Here is a 15490-nt window from a genome sequence, read left to right on the forward strand (position 1 = left end):
GAAAACTATTGTTTTGTTTAGATTTAAAAACAAACAATACCTATGGCCAGTGTATTTGACTTAGACCATCTGTCTGTCTGCAGCAGTACAACCCTGCCAGTGTTCAAAGGGGAGTCCTCTAAGGCATGGGTACTGTACTGGGCTTTAAATTCCCCTGGAAACATCCAGCATGATTTTAAGATGTGAAGACTTAATGAAACTATGATTCTGCATAGCAGGAAGTAAAAATTGTTTCCCCCTTTAAAATCAAAATAGAGACTTTATACAGACTGCATGCTTGGTAGGTCATGAAAGGGACAGACTTACTTTGGTCTGGTGCAATAACTTGAGAAGGCAGTAGTGGGCTCGGAAAGAGACTGCATGCAGCCTTATTAATATAAAAAGATGTTTGTGTGACATAGGACTTGTGAGGGTTCAAAGAAAACTTAGAACTGAAGTTGGTTAAAAACGTTAATGGTAGTAAAGGTGGTGATTACAATGTACTTAAGGGTAGATAAATCTCCAGTTCAGTCAAGCACCTGTAATGGCTTATAATAACTAGTACTTGCTTTTTTCAGAACACTGTTATGGAATTATAGCCTTAACATTTAAGGCGAAAAAATATAAGAACTAACTTGTTTCTTAAGTTTGATTTTCCCCTTCCTCCAAACATCCCATCTCTGATGTCCCCTCTTTTAATTGGCATGTTGTATAGTTAGTTTGTCCTAAGCGGCATGGAACTACACAAGCAGCCACTCCGATTATGCTGGGAGAGAGAACCACTTACAGTTAAAGGTTTACTTTAGGTTTACTTTTAAATAACAGCACAAATGCTGGAGAAAATGTAGTAAGTGCCATCTTTCTCTGAGTCCCGTAACTTACAACCTGTGTAGACTAGAAACACTTCAGGAGACCAATACAAATACTTGTGGGATCAGTAGATCTTTCAGAACTTCCTGTAGACCAGTATGATCATAGCCTTTTTTTATTTCAATTTTAGATGCCTTTCCGAGTTTCTGGTGTCCAGGGAGTAATGGTAGTGCTTTTCTTTATAACTTTGCTCAATTTAGTATTGTGATTCTCAAACCTCTTTATCAAAGTCTTTGCAGTCCATTGAGCAGCATAAAGCCTTCAGGTCTTGCTCTTTTCATGAGGTTGCATTTTAAAATATTACTCCTGCACTTCTAAGATTTTATAGTTGTGTTATCGGTGCATGGTGAATAGTAGTTTAAAAAAACAAACTACAGCTAATATGAACAGATGACTTTCTAGGAGCAGATCTGTCAAATACAAAGGTGACACTGTTACATCCATTTTCCCAAAAAAGGAACCACACTTTAACATTTGGATCTATTAGTTACATGGAAGCATCCATTAATCTTATGGACATAAAGGGATTTACTTATTAACGTGTGCTGAATCTGTTTTTACTCTTTTTTGGGTGCATTTTGTACAACTTCGTATGTGAAGCGATTTTTGTTACGCATAGTTTGTGGGTCAGTTAAGATTTCTAGACACTGTCCTGTTAATTTGTGCCCATTTTATTTTGAAAAGATATACACTGAATTAACATTAAGTAGTTATAATGATACCTAGTTAAGTTTTTTCACTTCTAAACTTTTAGACACACTGTAATTGGCTTGTCTTGTAGCTTGCAACTACTGTGGCAATGGTTTGAAAAATCCATTTCCCCTTTAGGGAACTGTGTGGAGTCAGGGACAGGTGAGTCACTAAATTCTGTAGAATCTGGTTTTTATTTTTTATTATTTTTTTAAATAAAATGACTTTTTATAATTACAGGGATAGTCAGAATCTGGACCTATGTAGTGGTGTCTTAGTTGGCCAGCAGATAGTTCAGTTGTTTGTGTCAATGCCAAAACATTCCCAGACAGAAGCAGAGTGAAATTAACAAAATATCTGGGCAGTTTCACAACTTCTCTTCAGAATCTTGTGGTCAGTAGTGAAGCAGACACAGATCTTCTCAAGTTTCATTTGGGACAGTTATAACTAGTAGCAGAGACAGACACAGGAGCTATCTTGAGAAAAGGAGGCTAAAGGAGGGGTAAGGTAGTAGAGACCCCCATTGTTGGAGAAGCACAGCTGCCCTTAACAGTCAGGAAGCTGGAGATGGAGGGAGAGAGTGAGATTTCTGACTACTCAAAAGGAAGAAGATGGTGGGAAGGGAGATTTAAAATATGTACGCTAAGTAGCCAGAGCACGTGAAGTACAAAGCTTTCAACTGGGTCGTAGGGACAATACTTAGATGCTATATTGACTGTTGCCATACCAAATGCTAGATAACAGATGTGGGACAAAAGGTTCCAGTGCAAGACCCTCACTGTTGTTTCGAAATGAGCACTTGGAGAATATATGCTGCTTTGCTTACTTACATTTAAGGTTTCACAAAATCTTTCCTCCCTTTACCCTGACTTTTTTCTGGAGATAACAGTACAGTTTGTGACAGCAGATACAGGATAACAATACTTGAAACTAATACTTGATTGTTAAGCTTTTTAAATAAAACTTGTGCTATATAGGACATATTCCTAATTTGCATTATGTGGTTAAATAGGTCATGGAATGTCTCTTTGAATACAGAAAACATACAAGAGGAGAGAGTTAGAGAGTAGAGCTTTAAAACGAATCTGCATTTTTTGGTATTTCAGTAAATTTTACACCGACAGTATCAGGTAGCGTATGTTAAATCCAGGCATGTTTTTGGTAGCCGTCTAAGCTTCCCTAAATGGCAATGTTCAGTCACCGCAGTCCTCTCTTCTCCCCTCCTGCCCTGATGTTATCCCAATGATTAGTGCTTCTTGAAAAGGCTGACATTTGTGATATAGGTAGTGGTTTTATGGTATGACAGAGTAACCAAAGAGGTTGTTCGTTGCACTCATTTTTCTCTTGTCTTGAACCTGGGTTGTTAGGAAAGAGAGCCCGGTGTACAAATTTACTGTTTTTCATTGGTTCAAGAGATTTCTAAAAGGAGGGCTATGCAGAAAGTGGCTGCTTTGAAGCCAATTTTAAAAAATGCCATGCCCTGTAGGGTTCACTACAATATAATTTGGGACTCAAGTGTCTTTATACTTTGTCCATCACTTTAATATGTTGATTTTGTCACTTTTTTCTTTCTGAAAGTTTATACCTATTAATGGTAGTTACCCTATGAACATTATATGTAAATGGAAGATTAGGAAAGAGGGGTTTTCCAGTGCGATTGCTTTGTGACTTGACAGCATTCTGTGTCACAATCCCACTGTTGCTCCTGTGAATATGCGTGGCTAGTCCATTTTCTCCTTCTGGAGCTTTCAACTATTAGGAGGAAAAACGTACGAAAACAAGCAAAAGTGATTGAGACTAGTGCTAAAAAGGCAGGTTTAGCACCTAAAACAATTAACTCAGTCTTTGAAATTGACTAGATGTGACGTTGTCCCTTTAAAAATGTTTATACAACAGTACTTTGCTCAAATGTGTAGTTTTTCCCCGCATTTGTAATTAAACCCTGCACATTACCCATCTTGCATATCTTGTAGAAACATTCCTTTAATTATAATTTTCTACAGAAAGTAAGGGACCAATTTCCATTTTAAGCAGGACAAAAGGAACAAGCTGTTGAATGGTATAAGAAAGGAATTGAAGAACTGGAGAAAGGAATAGCTGTCTTAGTTATTGGTCAAGGTAAGCCAATTTTTTGTGTGTGTAAAGTTTATACCTTAGTGATGAATATCACTTCCTGGCGTTTTTCTCAGGAAAATGGGAGAGTTAAGCACCATATTTCATTCTTCAAGTAAGTGGTTGGTTTGAACAGTATAGTGGAAAAGCACATGCAGAATGTTTCCTAATGCAGCAGACATTCTCTCCAGTGTAGGTACACAGATAGGTAATTATCCCTATTTATTTTCTTCGTATAGGAAAAGCATATATTTAAAAACCAATTGCCACTTGGGTTTTAAGATTAACCTGCTGCTCAAATATTTCTGTTCTAGCTTTCTAATGCCTTAATGTTTTACACCATTGTATTTGCAAATCTTTCCTATGTTAATCTTTCTTGTTTTGCTTTATGAAATAAATATATTAAGATTGTTCAAAAGCCAAAGCAATTTTGGCTCATGAAAATGTCTATCTAAAACATAATACCAAAATGTTCTTAAAGTTAATAAATGGGCATTCCTGTAGCATAAATTCCAACTTGATCCATTTAAGTTGAGGTCTGCGGATTTGTGTTTTCATTGCTATAGAGTTTTACACTGTGAATATAAATCAACACAGTTTGCAGAGGGGTAGGTGGTATTATGTTTGAGAGACTTAAAAATACATTTTTCAGGTAAAGCCATACGACCAAGAAAAACTGCGTCAGTTTTCAGATATGGTGAATGAACATAAGAACAGCCCTAATGGGTCAGATCAATGGTCCATCTAGCTCAATATACTGTCTTTGACAGTGGCCAATGCCAGATACTTCAGAGGGAATGAACAGAACAGGATAATTTCAAGAGGTCCAATCCTGTCCTCTGGCAGTTAGAGGTTTAGGGACACCAGAGCATAGGGTTACATCCATAATCATCTTGGCTAATAGCCATTGAAGGATTTAAATTCATGGAGGATATCTAATTCTGTTTTGAACCCAGTTATACTTCACGATATCCCATGGCAACAGATTTCACAGGTTGACTGTGCATTGTGTGAAGAAGTACTTGCTTTTCTTTGTTTTAAACCTGTTGCCTTTTAATTTCATTGGTTGACCCTTAGTTCTTTTGTTGAAGTCATATAGGATAAATCGGCAGAAATATTTCTTCAGATTATATGCAATGTATCAAAGAGGTCATTAAGAGAGTTCCCATGCTTTTCTGCTCACTTAGTAATTTTTTAAAAACTTGCCCATTCTTGCAGCAACTATTTGAGAGAAACAACCTCAGAAGACATTTCCTGTACCTGCCCAGTAAAACAGATTTTAGTTAACAATACAGTACTCCCCTTCACTATCAGCCTCCGGCAGAGCTGTGTTCTCTTTAAGAAGTTAGAGAATCTTTTAAACTGTGAGAGCTCTATTTTAAGGAAGTGGCCATAGTAATGTTTGTAACTCCATTACTGAGGTTTTGAAATGTGAAGGGACACAGTTAATTCAGTTTAAATTTGTCAGTTTTGCCAAAGTGAATCACTTTAAATTATACCTGCCTCTTTGGTTACTCTTCTACCTTTTTTTGTTTCTTTACCTTTTTTCACTTTGTGTCCCTCATTGTTGCATACAACCTTCACAAACTAAAGGGCAGCACAGCTTGGTCTGTGGTGTCATAGACATGCACTGCAACACTCGAGTCTTCAGCTTTGTACGTGCGGCTTTGTGAAGCAAACAGAGCCAGTTTTGTATAGCGTTGTTTTCTTTAACTTAAGATCTTTGACTAACGTTTACATTTTATTTCCCTCTCCTCCCTTACCAGAGGGGAGAGGGAAAGGTTAGATGTCAGTTTTAGTGAAGGAATTATTTTAGCACTTGTAAACATTAACTTGACATATTCCTATATTGATTCTTTCTTCTCAAGGTGATCAGTGTGAACGAGCTCGACGTCTGCAGTCTAAAATGATGACAAATTTGGCTATGGCAAAGGATCGTTTGCAGCTTCTAGGTACCAGTTGCTATTCATAATTTGGGAAGTTGGCATACATAATGACAATGCATTAACTTAATATATTTCATTATTTAAAATGAAGAGCAAAAATCATTGTTTTGGTTTTTTTTTAAATTCATAGTAGTGTAGTGTGGTGTGGTGTTTCTCAGTCTTTTCAGGTTGGTGATCCTTATTTGAAGTTAAAAAAATTAATGAGCGCCTTACAATTACTATACAAATACCATATAATGCAACTAGTAGATTTGACTTCACAGCCTTAGAAGGTTTTTGATCATCCTGGAGTTACCTTGGACATTTTATTTGCTTTGCTTTAGAATTATAATTTCTCAACACCTTTCAACCCTCCAATTGCCTTTCATTACTTTCTGGGGATTGCAGCCCACTGGTTGAATAACACTGTCTTAACGTACTGGATTTCTGCTGGATGAAACTTATAGGTGTACTCTTTGTTCCGCAGGAAGCGCTCACTACAATTTAAACCAGTTCTGTATTATTAATATGGTCATTACATTAACAATCTGATTCCCGGTATGTACTATAACTGAAGTCATTCAGTCTTATAAATAAGATTAAACAATTTAAAAACTTTAACCTCTGACTTTCATTTGATCATCATCTTCTACTTTAATTGCTTAAGTTAAGACCATTTCATTTCAGGAGCAACATATGGTAAAGTCTGAGCTCTTATAAATGTTATGAAACTCATTGTGATGGATGTGAACACTCTACAAAAACAATAAAAATGACACCTGTGATTGGCAGTAAAATGTTGTTGTATAATCTTGACTGACTCATTTTGAATATATATATATATATATATATAAAAATCTCGTAGAGCATCCTTTAAATAGCATGTCCTGAAAGTGCTCTTAAATATTAAAAAATACTACTTTTTCTATTCTACTGGCAATTTGTTTTTCTGAGAGTTTTTGCAGTAGTGGAAGATGACCATTCTGGAAAGCAGCACCGCGAAATGTGTTTGAGCCTGACACCCTCCCACCTGATTCTCTGCCCAGGCCTCCTTACTTTCACCTTCAGCATAGGATGCTTGCCTCAAATTACAACCAGACTTCTTCTTGGAGCCTGAAGAAGAGTCAGAGGCATGAATGTCCCTCACTTCTCTTGGCTTCCATTGCTCTCTGGCTTGATGTAGTGATTATAGCAGGGAACAAAGTGACTGACTGTCTCTTTCCCTGTCCTCTCATTACCCCTGGTTCTGTGCAGGGATCTGGAGAGAGAATAAGTAGATTCCTTCCCCAGCTGCTATCTCCCTAGCCACTCCTGTTTCCTGTTGCTGCTTGGATCGGTGCACATTCTTGGCTCAAAACAGCAGCAGCTCATCAATATTAAATACTCTCTTGCAGAGGCTAGGGGAAAGCCCACACAGGAGCTGTCGCCTACAGTGATGTAGTTGAGCAGTGAAAACCGTGAAACTAAATGTATGCTGTGCATTCAGCTGTGTAAAGTAAACAAATATTTTAAAATTTGATTTCATTTATAGTCATCTTAGATGTAACAAGTAACAATAGGCTTCAAAAAAATCAAAATCAACTCTGTTTCTTCTTAGTTGACGGTATACGTTTTGTATGTGCAATGCCTGCTCCTGACATGTCCCAGTTAGGGTAGTTTGCATAGGTTAGCAAACTGAGTTGAATATTGGCCATGTGTGCCCTTAAACGTATTCCTGCAAAAGGAGATGTTAGAAGATGAAGGCTGCAAAAGTTAAGCACTCAAAAGTCAGGGAATGACATTGAGGGAGTACATGAAATCTTAAGTTTGCAACTTTATTTGTTTTATTGTAATCTTTAATTACACGTTCTTTGCCTCATTCTGGGTGCAGGCTGAAAGGTGAATGTGGCAGTGGTAAATAACAAATGAGGCAGGTGTCCTGTAAATTCTTATTTCAGTCTAGTTCAAATCTTTGAAGTGATATCCATGCAAATCTACTGAAGTTGTTGCTTTACTTTATTCTCTATAGGTTCTTATGCCTTCCCCATCGCTGTAGTTGAGCGCCTGCTCCAGAGTTATACCAGTGTAACTGAGGGAAAAATTTGGATGGGGAGCTGTCCCTTAGTGGTGAAGATCAGAATCATGCCTAAAATATTTTAAAATTAAAGATAGAATTAAAGTCTATATAAGTTAAAGACTTTTAATGTGAAGCAATTATATCATTGGGTGACATCAGTTATACTGTTTTTGTTACCCTTCACTTCTGTTTTAAATTTAAAATGTTGCACCCTTGCTTTGGTCACTTCTGTCATTCATCCTGCATACTTAATAAGGCAACATTAGTGTGGAAATATGTGATAATGTAATTCAAATGTATACTGTAATGCAGATGCACAAGGGGCCTTAAATAAGATTGCATGTGCAACTGTCATGAGGGCTTCACTTTATGATCTTAGGCCCCCATTCCTGCAATTAGATCAGTTCTGACAGACCCTTGAATCGATGAGGAGACCCATTAAAGACAGTGGAACTCTATGCTTGCTTGAGGGTCTGCCTGCAGAGATCCAGTTGCAAGATCTGGGACTATATGTTTTTTCCACAGTAGAATAGTAGTCTTTTAGAATTTCCCAAATTCTTAAAAATAAATAAATAAATAAAAAATAGTCCCTTCAAAATCACACCTACTTTTAAATCTTTTGTCTGACCCAGTGAGACAAAAGATGCTTTACTCTGTCTATGGTAGAGATAGACACAGATGAGAGCTACCTGGCTGAAACTCCATTCAGATGTGATGGAAGTGATGTTGGTAGTATAAGGAAAATAACCAGATAATGACACCGATTACATCTGTCCCTTTTAAGAGTGTGTCCAACATTTGTTGTTTGGGTTTATGTCTCTAGATACTGTTGCATCCCTATCTGCTGTTTAAACAATCATATTAGAAGCATTGACTGTTATAGCCTTTTTTCACATGTTTGGCCAGCAGGCTGAGACCATTTATTCTGGATGTGGGCTGTGCCACTGTGATCCATGCCTTTGTTTTGAGATTCGATTACTTTTGGGCACTCTATTTAAGAGGTGGCACCTTCAGTCTACTTGGAAACTGGAGCTAATGGAGAATGTCTCTTTTTAGCTGCGTTTATCACTGTAATGGCTGTCTAGGATATCTGGTTAGGCTAGATGCTGAGTTTACAGATTATTGTATTTTGGGTTGGGATACATGGCTGCAATTTACATGTGATAAGGAGTCAGGGAACTTTGTGTCTAGGAATGGCTAGCAATGCACAATTATTCAGGAGGAAAAGTAGACCTGAAGGCTTTGAAGATCTTCATAAACCTGGCATCCCAAATGATGATCCTAATTCAGTTGACAATCAGACCATTGTATTCTGTATAAGCAGAGGCACAGGAGAGATTTTTCTGTTTTGGGAAACTGTGTAGGTTTGGAATTGGGCAGTGTCACATAAGACATTGCTTGATGTCCCCTACCTTGCAGGAATGATAACATTGGAGACTGACTGCTTTGACTGCAAGAACTGTCTCTGAATTAGGAGGTGGTGGATCAGATCTTTCTCTAGGGGAAATGCTGTAGGATCCTACTCATCCCAGCTCTGACCAACAAGATATTGGTGGTGTGTGATATCAGGAAGACACCTGCACCGGCAAGGGGTGTTGTCTCCATTCACTGCAGAAAGATTGCTTGTCTTCCCACCAACACCCCCGTTAGCAGAGACCCTGGCCAAGTTCAGGCACAAAAGTTCAGTGATTTAGTCATTCCCTACTGTGTGAAACAAATGCTTCCCTGTTTTGTGATGGCATTGGCTACTTGCTTCTTCTGTACAGCTTTTTTATTTATGCTTAATATATTTGTTCATAGATAGGAAATGTACAAAAACAGAGCTTCAAGAATTACGAAACTGAAGAAATTGCATGGCTGATACATACATAGAGAGCAAATTTTACTTTCATAGGAGTCAGAGCTGTGTTACCAAAATGAGAAGAGATTAGAAGCCGTTTACTGTATCTGACAGGATGAGCAAAGAGTTTAATTAATAAACTTGATGTACAATGAAAGCTGGTCACAAGGAAAAAGTAAACTGCTGTTTTTGTTGAATTTTAAGAAGCTTTATCAGAATAATACATCGGAGAGAGATTCTTCTATCAAGTGCTTTTTAACTCCTTTGCTTGGGAGTGAACACTTAAATGGGAAGGGGAAATCTCCCAGGAAGAAAGCTATTAATTTCTGGGGGGTGGCAGGAGGGAGAAGAGTTCTCTCATTTATCTAGTGGAAACGTATGGTTTTTAAGGGATTCCATAACTATATTGACTCTAAAGGAAGAGAAGAACTGCAGTACAGTACTTGCACTGTTATTTCATGTACGTTAAGTGGCAGAGAATAGTATACTTTACTTTCACTTTCTCTAGTGCTGTGAATTTCTTTTCTGTTGTCATTTGGGAAATCTTTTTGTTAATAACTTTGTGTCAAATTCTGGAAGCTACAACAAAAAGCTTAGGATCAGGTCCTCTGTCTGCCTGGTAGAAGTCTAGGGATCAGCTGGTATAGACCAACTAATATTTGAGAGAGCTTGGCGTGAGGAGGCCCTAGGAGAAGAGGGATCTTAAACCATACCTTAAATATTAGCCCAAATGAAAGTGGCTACTTTCTGTTTGTACCCCCACCCACACACCCTCCCCAAAAAAGGGGGGGCTGTATCCTATTATGGGGTGTTAAATGAGGAATCTTAAACTATGTGTATATATTGTGTACACGCAGGTAATATATATACATGCACTTACTTTAAATTAGTGGATCCCCCTGCCAGTAATATGTCTTTTAAAAATGACTGCCCATGTCCATACAAAGGGAAAAGTTGTGTCTAAAGTTCTAATTGTGTGTTCTGACACATGGCTTTTTCCCAGTATAGACAGGCCTTAAGGCAAAATGGAACAAGTGGGTAGCAAACAACTGGAAGGAGTTGGGAAACAGTAATAATTGTTTATATAGGCGAAATAAGTTTAAAAATTAGCAGTCCCTTCTGGCACTACACCTAACTGTCGGTTGACAGTTTCTTTTAGGCATTGTGGTAGGGGTGGCTTGCTTTTATTTTTTAATTTATTTTTAAAGAGACATGAAGGTTAGTGGCTTTTCAGATTGGTTCAGGGAATGTATTGCATGTATAAAGATGGAGTCATATTACATTTTTCTATTTTATCTGGGTTTTAATAATTTGCTCATCACCATGGTAACTGAGCACAAATGTATTTCTGGGGAAAGCTAACATGGGTGATTGAGACTGGCTATATCAACAGAGTAGGAGAACTGGGAAAATAGATAAGTAGGGAGGGGCAAAGTTGTGAAGGGCCTTAACAGCAAGGATCAAAAGTTTGTATCTATTGCAGTGAAGAAAGGTGAACCATGGAATGACTTAGTGATGCATTATCAAGAATATATATATATATTTTTTTAACTTGTGGAGTTGAGGGAAGGCTCCTGTCAAAGTAATATATATTGACTTATTTGTTTTATTCACTTTTAATAGTTTAGTTATGTTGTGCCATCCTTTTTTGTGGCAAAGTTCCTTCCCCTTAATCTTAAATTATTTTCAGTAACATCTGAATGTGTTTCATGAAGTAACACTTTTGACTTGGTCAGAAACAAGGGTGTTTCACAGATTTTTTTTTTTTTTTTTTTTTTAAATTACATGCAACTGCCTAAGAAGCGAGAACTCTACAAACTTCAATTCCCGTTTTGAAATCCTGAAGTCACCTCCCTCATTTGGGTACTAAAAACTGTCAAACAAGTTTTGTTTATTACAGACACATTAAGTGTAAAATGTGGACTAGCTTACATACCTGTTTCGGTGAGCCACTTCTTATGTGAAAGAGTACTTTCAAATGGTCAACACAAGCTCCTAACGGAAGACTTCCAGGAACGGAATTTCCTACAAATCCCACTTTGTCAAATGGAGTCAAGATAATAAATCCTGTGCAGTGCCTTTGGCAAAAAATCCTGTAATGTTAGTGATTTTTTTTTTAATGGTTACTTTTAACTAATTCAAAAATTGACTGCCAGTTTAAAACTGCTTTCATAGATTTGTACTTCATAGACAGATTTTTTTTTAGGTTCACAAAGTCGTTAGCATAAATAGAAATATCCCTTTTATCTTTGACCCTTACATCAAGTATATGGAAGCTGACGTTGTCATTTCTATGTGATCAGCATACATTAATTTCATTGGTTCATTTTTTGTTTTTTATTTGTTTGTTTTGTCCTTTTCCCCCCTCTGTTTGTTGCATAGAGAAGCTGCAGGCAGTTTTGCAAATTCCCAAGCCGCAAATGGAGGTCTATAATGACAGTACTAACGTGGCATGCCGCAATGGACATCTCCAGTCAGGTGGGTTTGGTTTCACCAGCACTGAATTAATCAGGGGATGTCTGTCAGTTTCTGGTACGTTGCAAGGAAAATACCCTGAATTTCCTGGCCCCATATTAATTTGTTAAAATTTGTATGTTTCTGTTTTAAAGGTTTTGTAGAAATACATTCCATCCTCATAAAGCTCTTTGTTAATGCTGTTTGTTATATTGCAGTATTCGGTTCTCTCTCAAAACAGCTCTCCTTCTTTGTTGCTCCTTTTCAGGGTTTTCAAAAAGTTAGGATCCAAAAGGGTTTACCTTAATGTGCTTTGATCTAGCTCCCTTTCAAAGAGGAGTAGATCAAAGTGCATTAATGAACTGTTAATGCACGTCAGCAGGATCCAAGCAGACAGTTAGTCCACTGCAGGCTAGTGCAGGGTAGAGTCACAAACCAGCTTGCCATAAACTAAATGTTTGTGTAGACAAGCCCAAAAGACAGGATTCCAAAAACCCTTTTCTTGTTGCTATGTATTTAAAGGAGGTTACTGTGATCATACTTTAAAGTTTAAATGTTAGCTCTTGATTTCTGGCATTTCCTATTAGAAGTAATTTATTGTAGTCATAGTCGGCATAAGATGTTCTTGGAAAAAGCCTTTCTTTGATTTTTGTTTTTAATATAGGACCGTTAAAGCAACCTAATGTGAGTTCAGATCGATACCTAAGTGTCAGTTTGTGCTTTTTAATAGATTTTATATTTTCTGCTCTTAAAATAAAAAACCAAACAGCAACACTTGCCATTTTTAATTTTTAACTAAGTTTTCAGTTAGAGAAGGTTTTTTCCTTTTTTCTCCCAAGTGAAGGTACCAAGAATGCTAAATTGTCACAAAGTGTATTTCTAGTTCAAGTGCTAAACACATGAAGCAAAAAGTTTCCTGAATTTCATAAACTGTTAAGAATTAAAAGGATGTTTAAAGCCAACAATATGATGTAATCAGAACTATAAGCCCAATTTATTCATACACATGCAGTGCAGACTAATCATGTTAAGTAAAATAAGGTTAAACACCAATTGAATTAACAAAACTCAGCTACAGAACGCAGAACACAGCAATTTTAGAATAGTATGCAATCAGTCCTTAAAGTGACTGTCAACTTGAAATCTAGTCAGTTGAGTTTAAAAAAAGTAGCTTTCAGCAATTCACTTGCCTTTGAATGCTCAAATTATTATTCTTACTATATGGCCACCTTTTTTGTATCGATAGAATTTTCCCCTTTTGGCTTCATAAGATACAAAAGCAAACGAGGAAACAATTAAACTAATTACACATGTTCAGACATACAAAATAATTAAAACAAATATATTGTCTTCTGGAATTTTTCTTTTAGATTGGTTTTGTTTGGCATGATGATGGGTTTTTTAGAAGTCTGCCTTTTTATTTTAAGTTGACATTTAAGCAAAGCTTCATAACTAAATCAAGCTTAAGAACTGATAGTTTTATGGGGCCATTTCATACTTTGGTTGTCTGCATCCAGATGGCTCCAAGTTTTTAAATACATACACACAACCCAACCTTTGACAAAATATAGGCTGCTTTCTCTTTCAAGTGCTCCACTTCTGTGTGCTTTTTTGCTCAGTTCTTCACACTAGTTTTCTAATGTAGATAGCCCAGGAAAAGGTTTAACTAGGCAGTCTTTAATTTTGGCAAGAAACAATTCTAGCACTCACTTGCTTCTTTTCAAAGGTTCCCCACATAAGTAAAAGTTCTCTCCTGTCCTTCAAGGCAGGAGTCAAACAGAAGGAGTCTGCTTCTTCTGCAATAGGGTCATCTTATTTTAAAAACAAGTACATTTTTCTCTCATCATAGGTACTACCATAAATTGAAAGTTGTGGAGGACAGCGGAATTGCACTGGCTTTCCACGCTGGGCTTAAAGCCTCTATGAAGAAAAATAACAGTTCCACAGTCTAAAAACTCTTATTATAATAAGGCATTTTAATAGAAATGAAATGTTCATTCCATTCTTTGACTTTCAGAAACTGTTATCTAAGGTACTTACATGACCTCCATTGCTCTAGTATTATTGCCTCCCAACCTTCAATGTAGTTATCCTCTCAACATTCTTGTGAGGTATGGAAGTACCATATCTCCATTTTACAAATGGAAACTGAGCCACAGGGAATGTGACTTTCCTAAGGTGGCACATAGGAAGTCTGTGGTGGAACAGAAGCTTGAACCTAAGTCACCCCAGTCCCGGGATAGTACCCCCTAGCCATTGGATCTTCCTTTCTCTTATTTCTGTTTATATACATCTCTCTCACATTCACCAGCTACTCAAATAACTCGTACTGTGAACAACAAGGTTTAATTAAAATCAGTGGATATTTTTCCACCCAAGGCTACTGAAAATGGAGTATTTTGCTACAGATTTGAACTGGTAAACTATGTCCTTGCTGGGTACTTACACTTAAAGAAAAAACACTGTTAAGGGAAAAGCTACACTTCAAATTTTGGGATTAGTAGATTATTTGTACAGATTCACACTCCCCACTTCTTCAGAGTCTTTTGTAAAGAAATTCCTGAAGTAGTGAAGGGTAACTGAGTCACTCTCTCTTCTGTATTTCAGAACATTATATGAACAGTGGCAGAGGTAGATAACGGAATGCCTCTCCAGGTAACAAGACCTGGACTAACAGATTAGGGTAGGTAGGGTAAAGTAATGGATGCATTTTCTCTTCTCCCTCTCCTGTCTCCCCCCAAACTCCTGGCAGCAGCTAGGAGGCTGTAGGAAGGGACAAAGATAAAGTTACTTCTCCCTCTACAGCAAGAGGGAAGCTTCAAATTTATCAGACCTCTACTACCCACAGGCTGATCTGAAATACAGAATGCCCAAATAGGATATAGAATGAGACAGAGTGAGAGAGAGGTATCCAAACGTGCTGCTGCTTCCTGGTATCTGGGCTTTTCATTAGGTTGTTGCTTCTTGACCTTGCTGGAGGGGACACCACCCTTGTCTTTGTATCTATCTAGATGTCTGGTAAATTTTTCAAGTTCTGTTGGTAAGGATAAGGTGGTGCTTATAGTCTTGTCTTGCATTCTTTGTAAATCTCCTGTCTTTAGTTCTGCGTTAGTCAGTTAATCATCCTGCCAACATCCTTCTCGCACGTGCCCTTCCGTTACAACAAGAACATAAGTGTAATGTTAATTAAAAAGTGCTTTGACTTTAGAACATCTGGCTTTTTTTCAGTTGCCGCTGTTAGAGTGGGTCAAAGCCAAACACTTTCCAAGGCCCATTTTCTGTCTAAATAGCTGTCTGCATTTCTCATGGCTATTCTTTGGTGGGCCTGTATCATCAAGGTTTTTCTTTCAAAGCATTATTCTTCTGATTCAGTCTTTAAACTCTGTGGCAGAACCTGTTTCTGACCCTCACCTCCCAGGCCAAATACCCCCAATGTATATTCAGACGTCTCTATTTTTCATTTTGAAAATTTGGTCCCTTGGATTTTTATAAAACTATTTACTATTGTGATACTGATGTCTTGTCTCTTATTTGTGCAGCTAGTCCTTTATAGATGCATCTGTG

The 15490-nt window shown here is 37.4% G+C and overlaps 1 protein-coding gene across 5 annotated transcripts in view; it reads left to right on the top strand.

The window, feature by feature from the left end:
* Positions 1-15490, top strand: part of SPAST (spastin) — a 61841-nt gene that overhangs the window by 1901 nt on the left and 44450 nt on the right. For 2 of the 5 annotated variants that reach the window (XM_073338324.1, XM_073338319.1), the window contains exons 2-4: positions 3571-3657; positions 5520-5603; positions 11855-11950. In XM_073338324.1, coding sequence (XP_073194425.1) covers positions 3571-3657; positions 5520-5603; positions 11855-11950 — 267 coding nt within the window. The remainder of the gene's footprint in view (positions 1-3570; positions 3658-5519; positions 5604-11854; positions 11951-15490) is intronic. The other 3 variants (XM_073338320.1, XM_073338321.1, XM_073338323.1) reach the window with 3 other exon arrangements.

This window comes from Lepidochelys kempii, chromosome 3 (assembly GCF_965140265.1).
Source record: "Lepidochelys kempii isolate rLepKem1 chromosome 3, rLepKem1.hap2, whole genome shotgun sequence".
Taxonomy (NCBI): Eukaryota; Metazoa; Chordata; order Testudines; family Cheloniidae; genus Lepidochelys; species Lepidochelys kempii.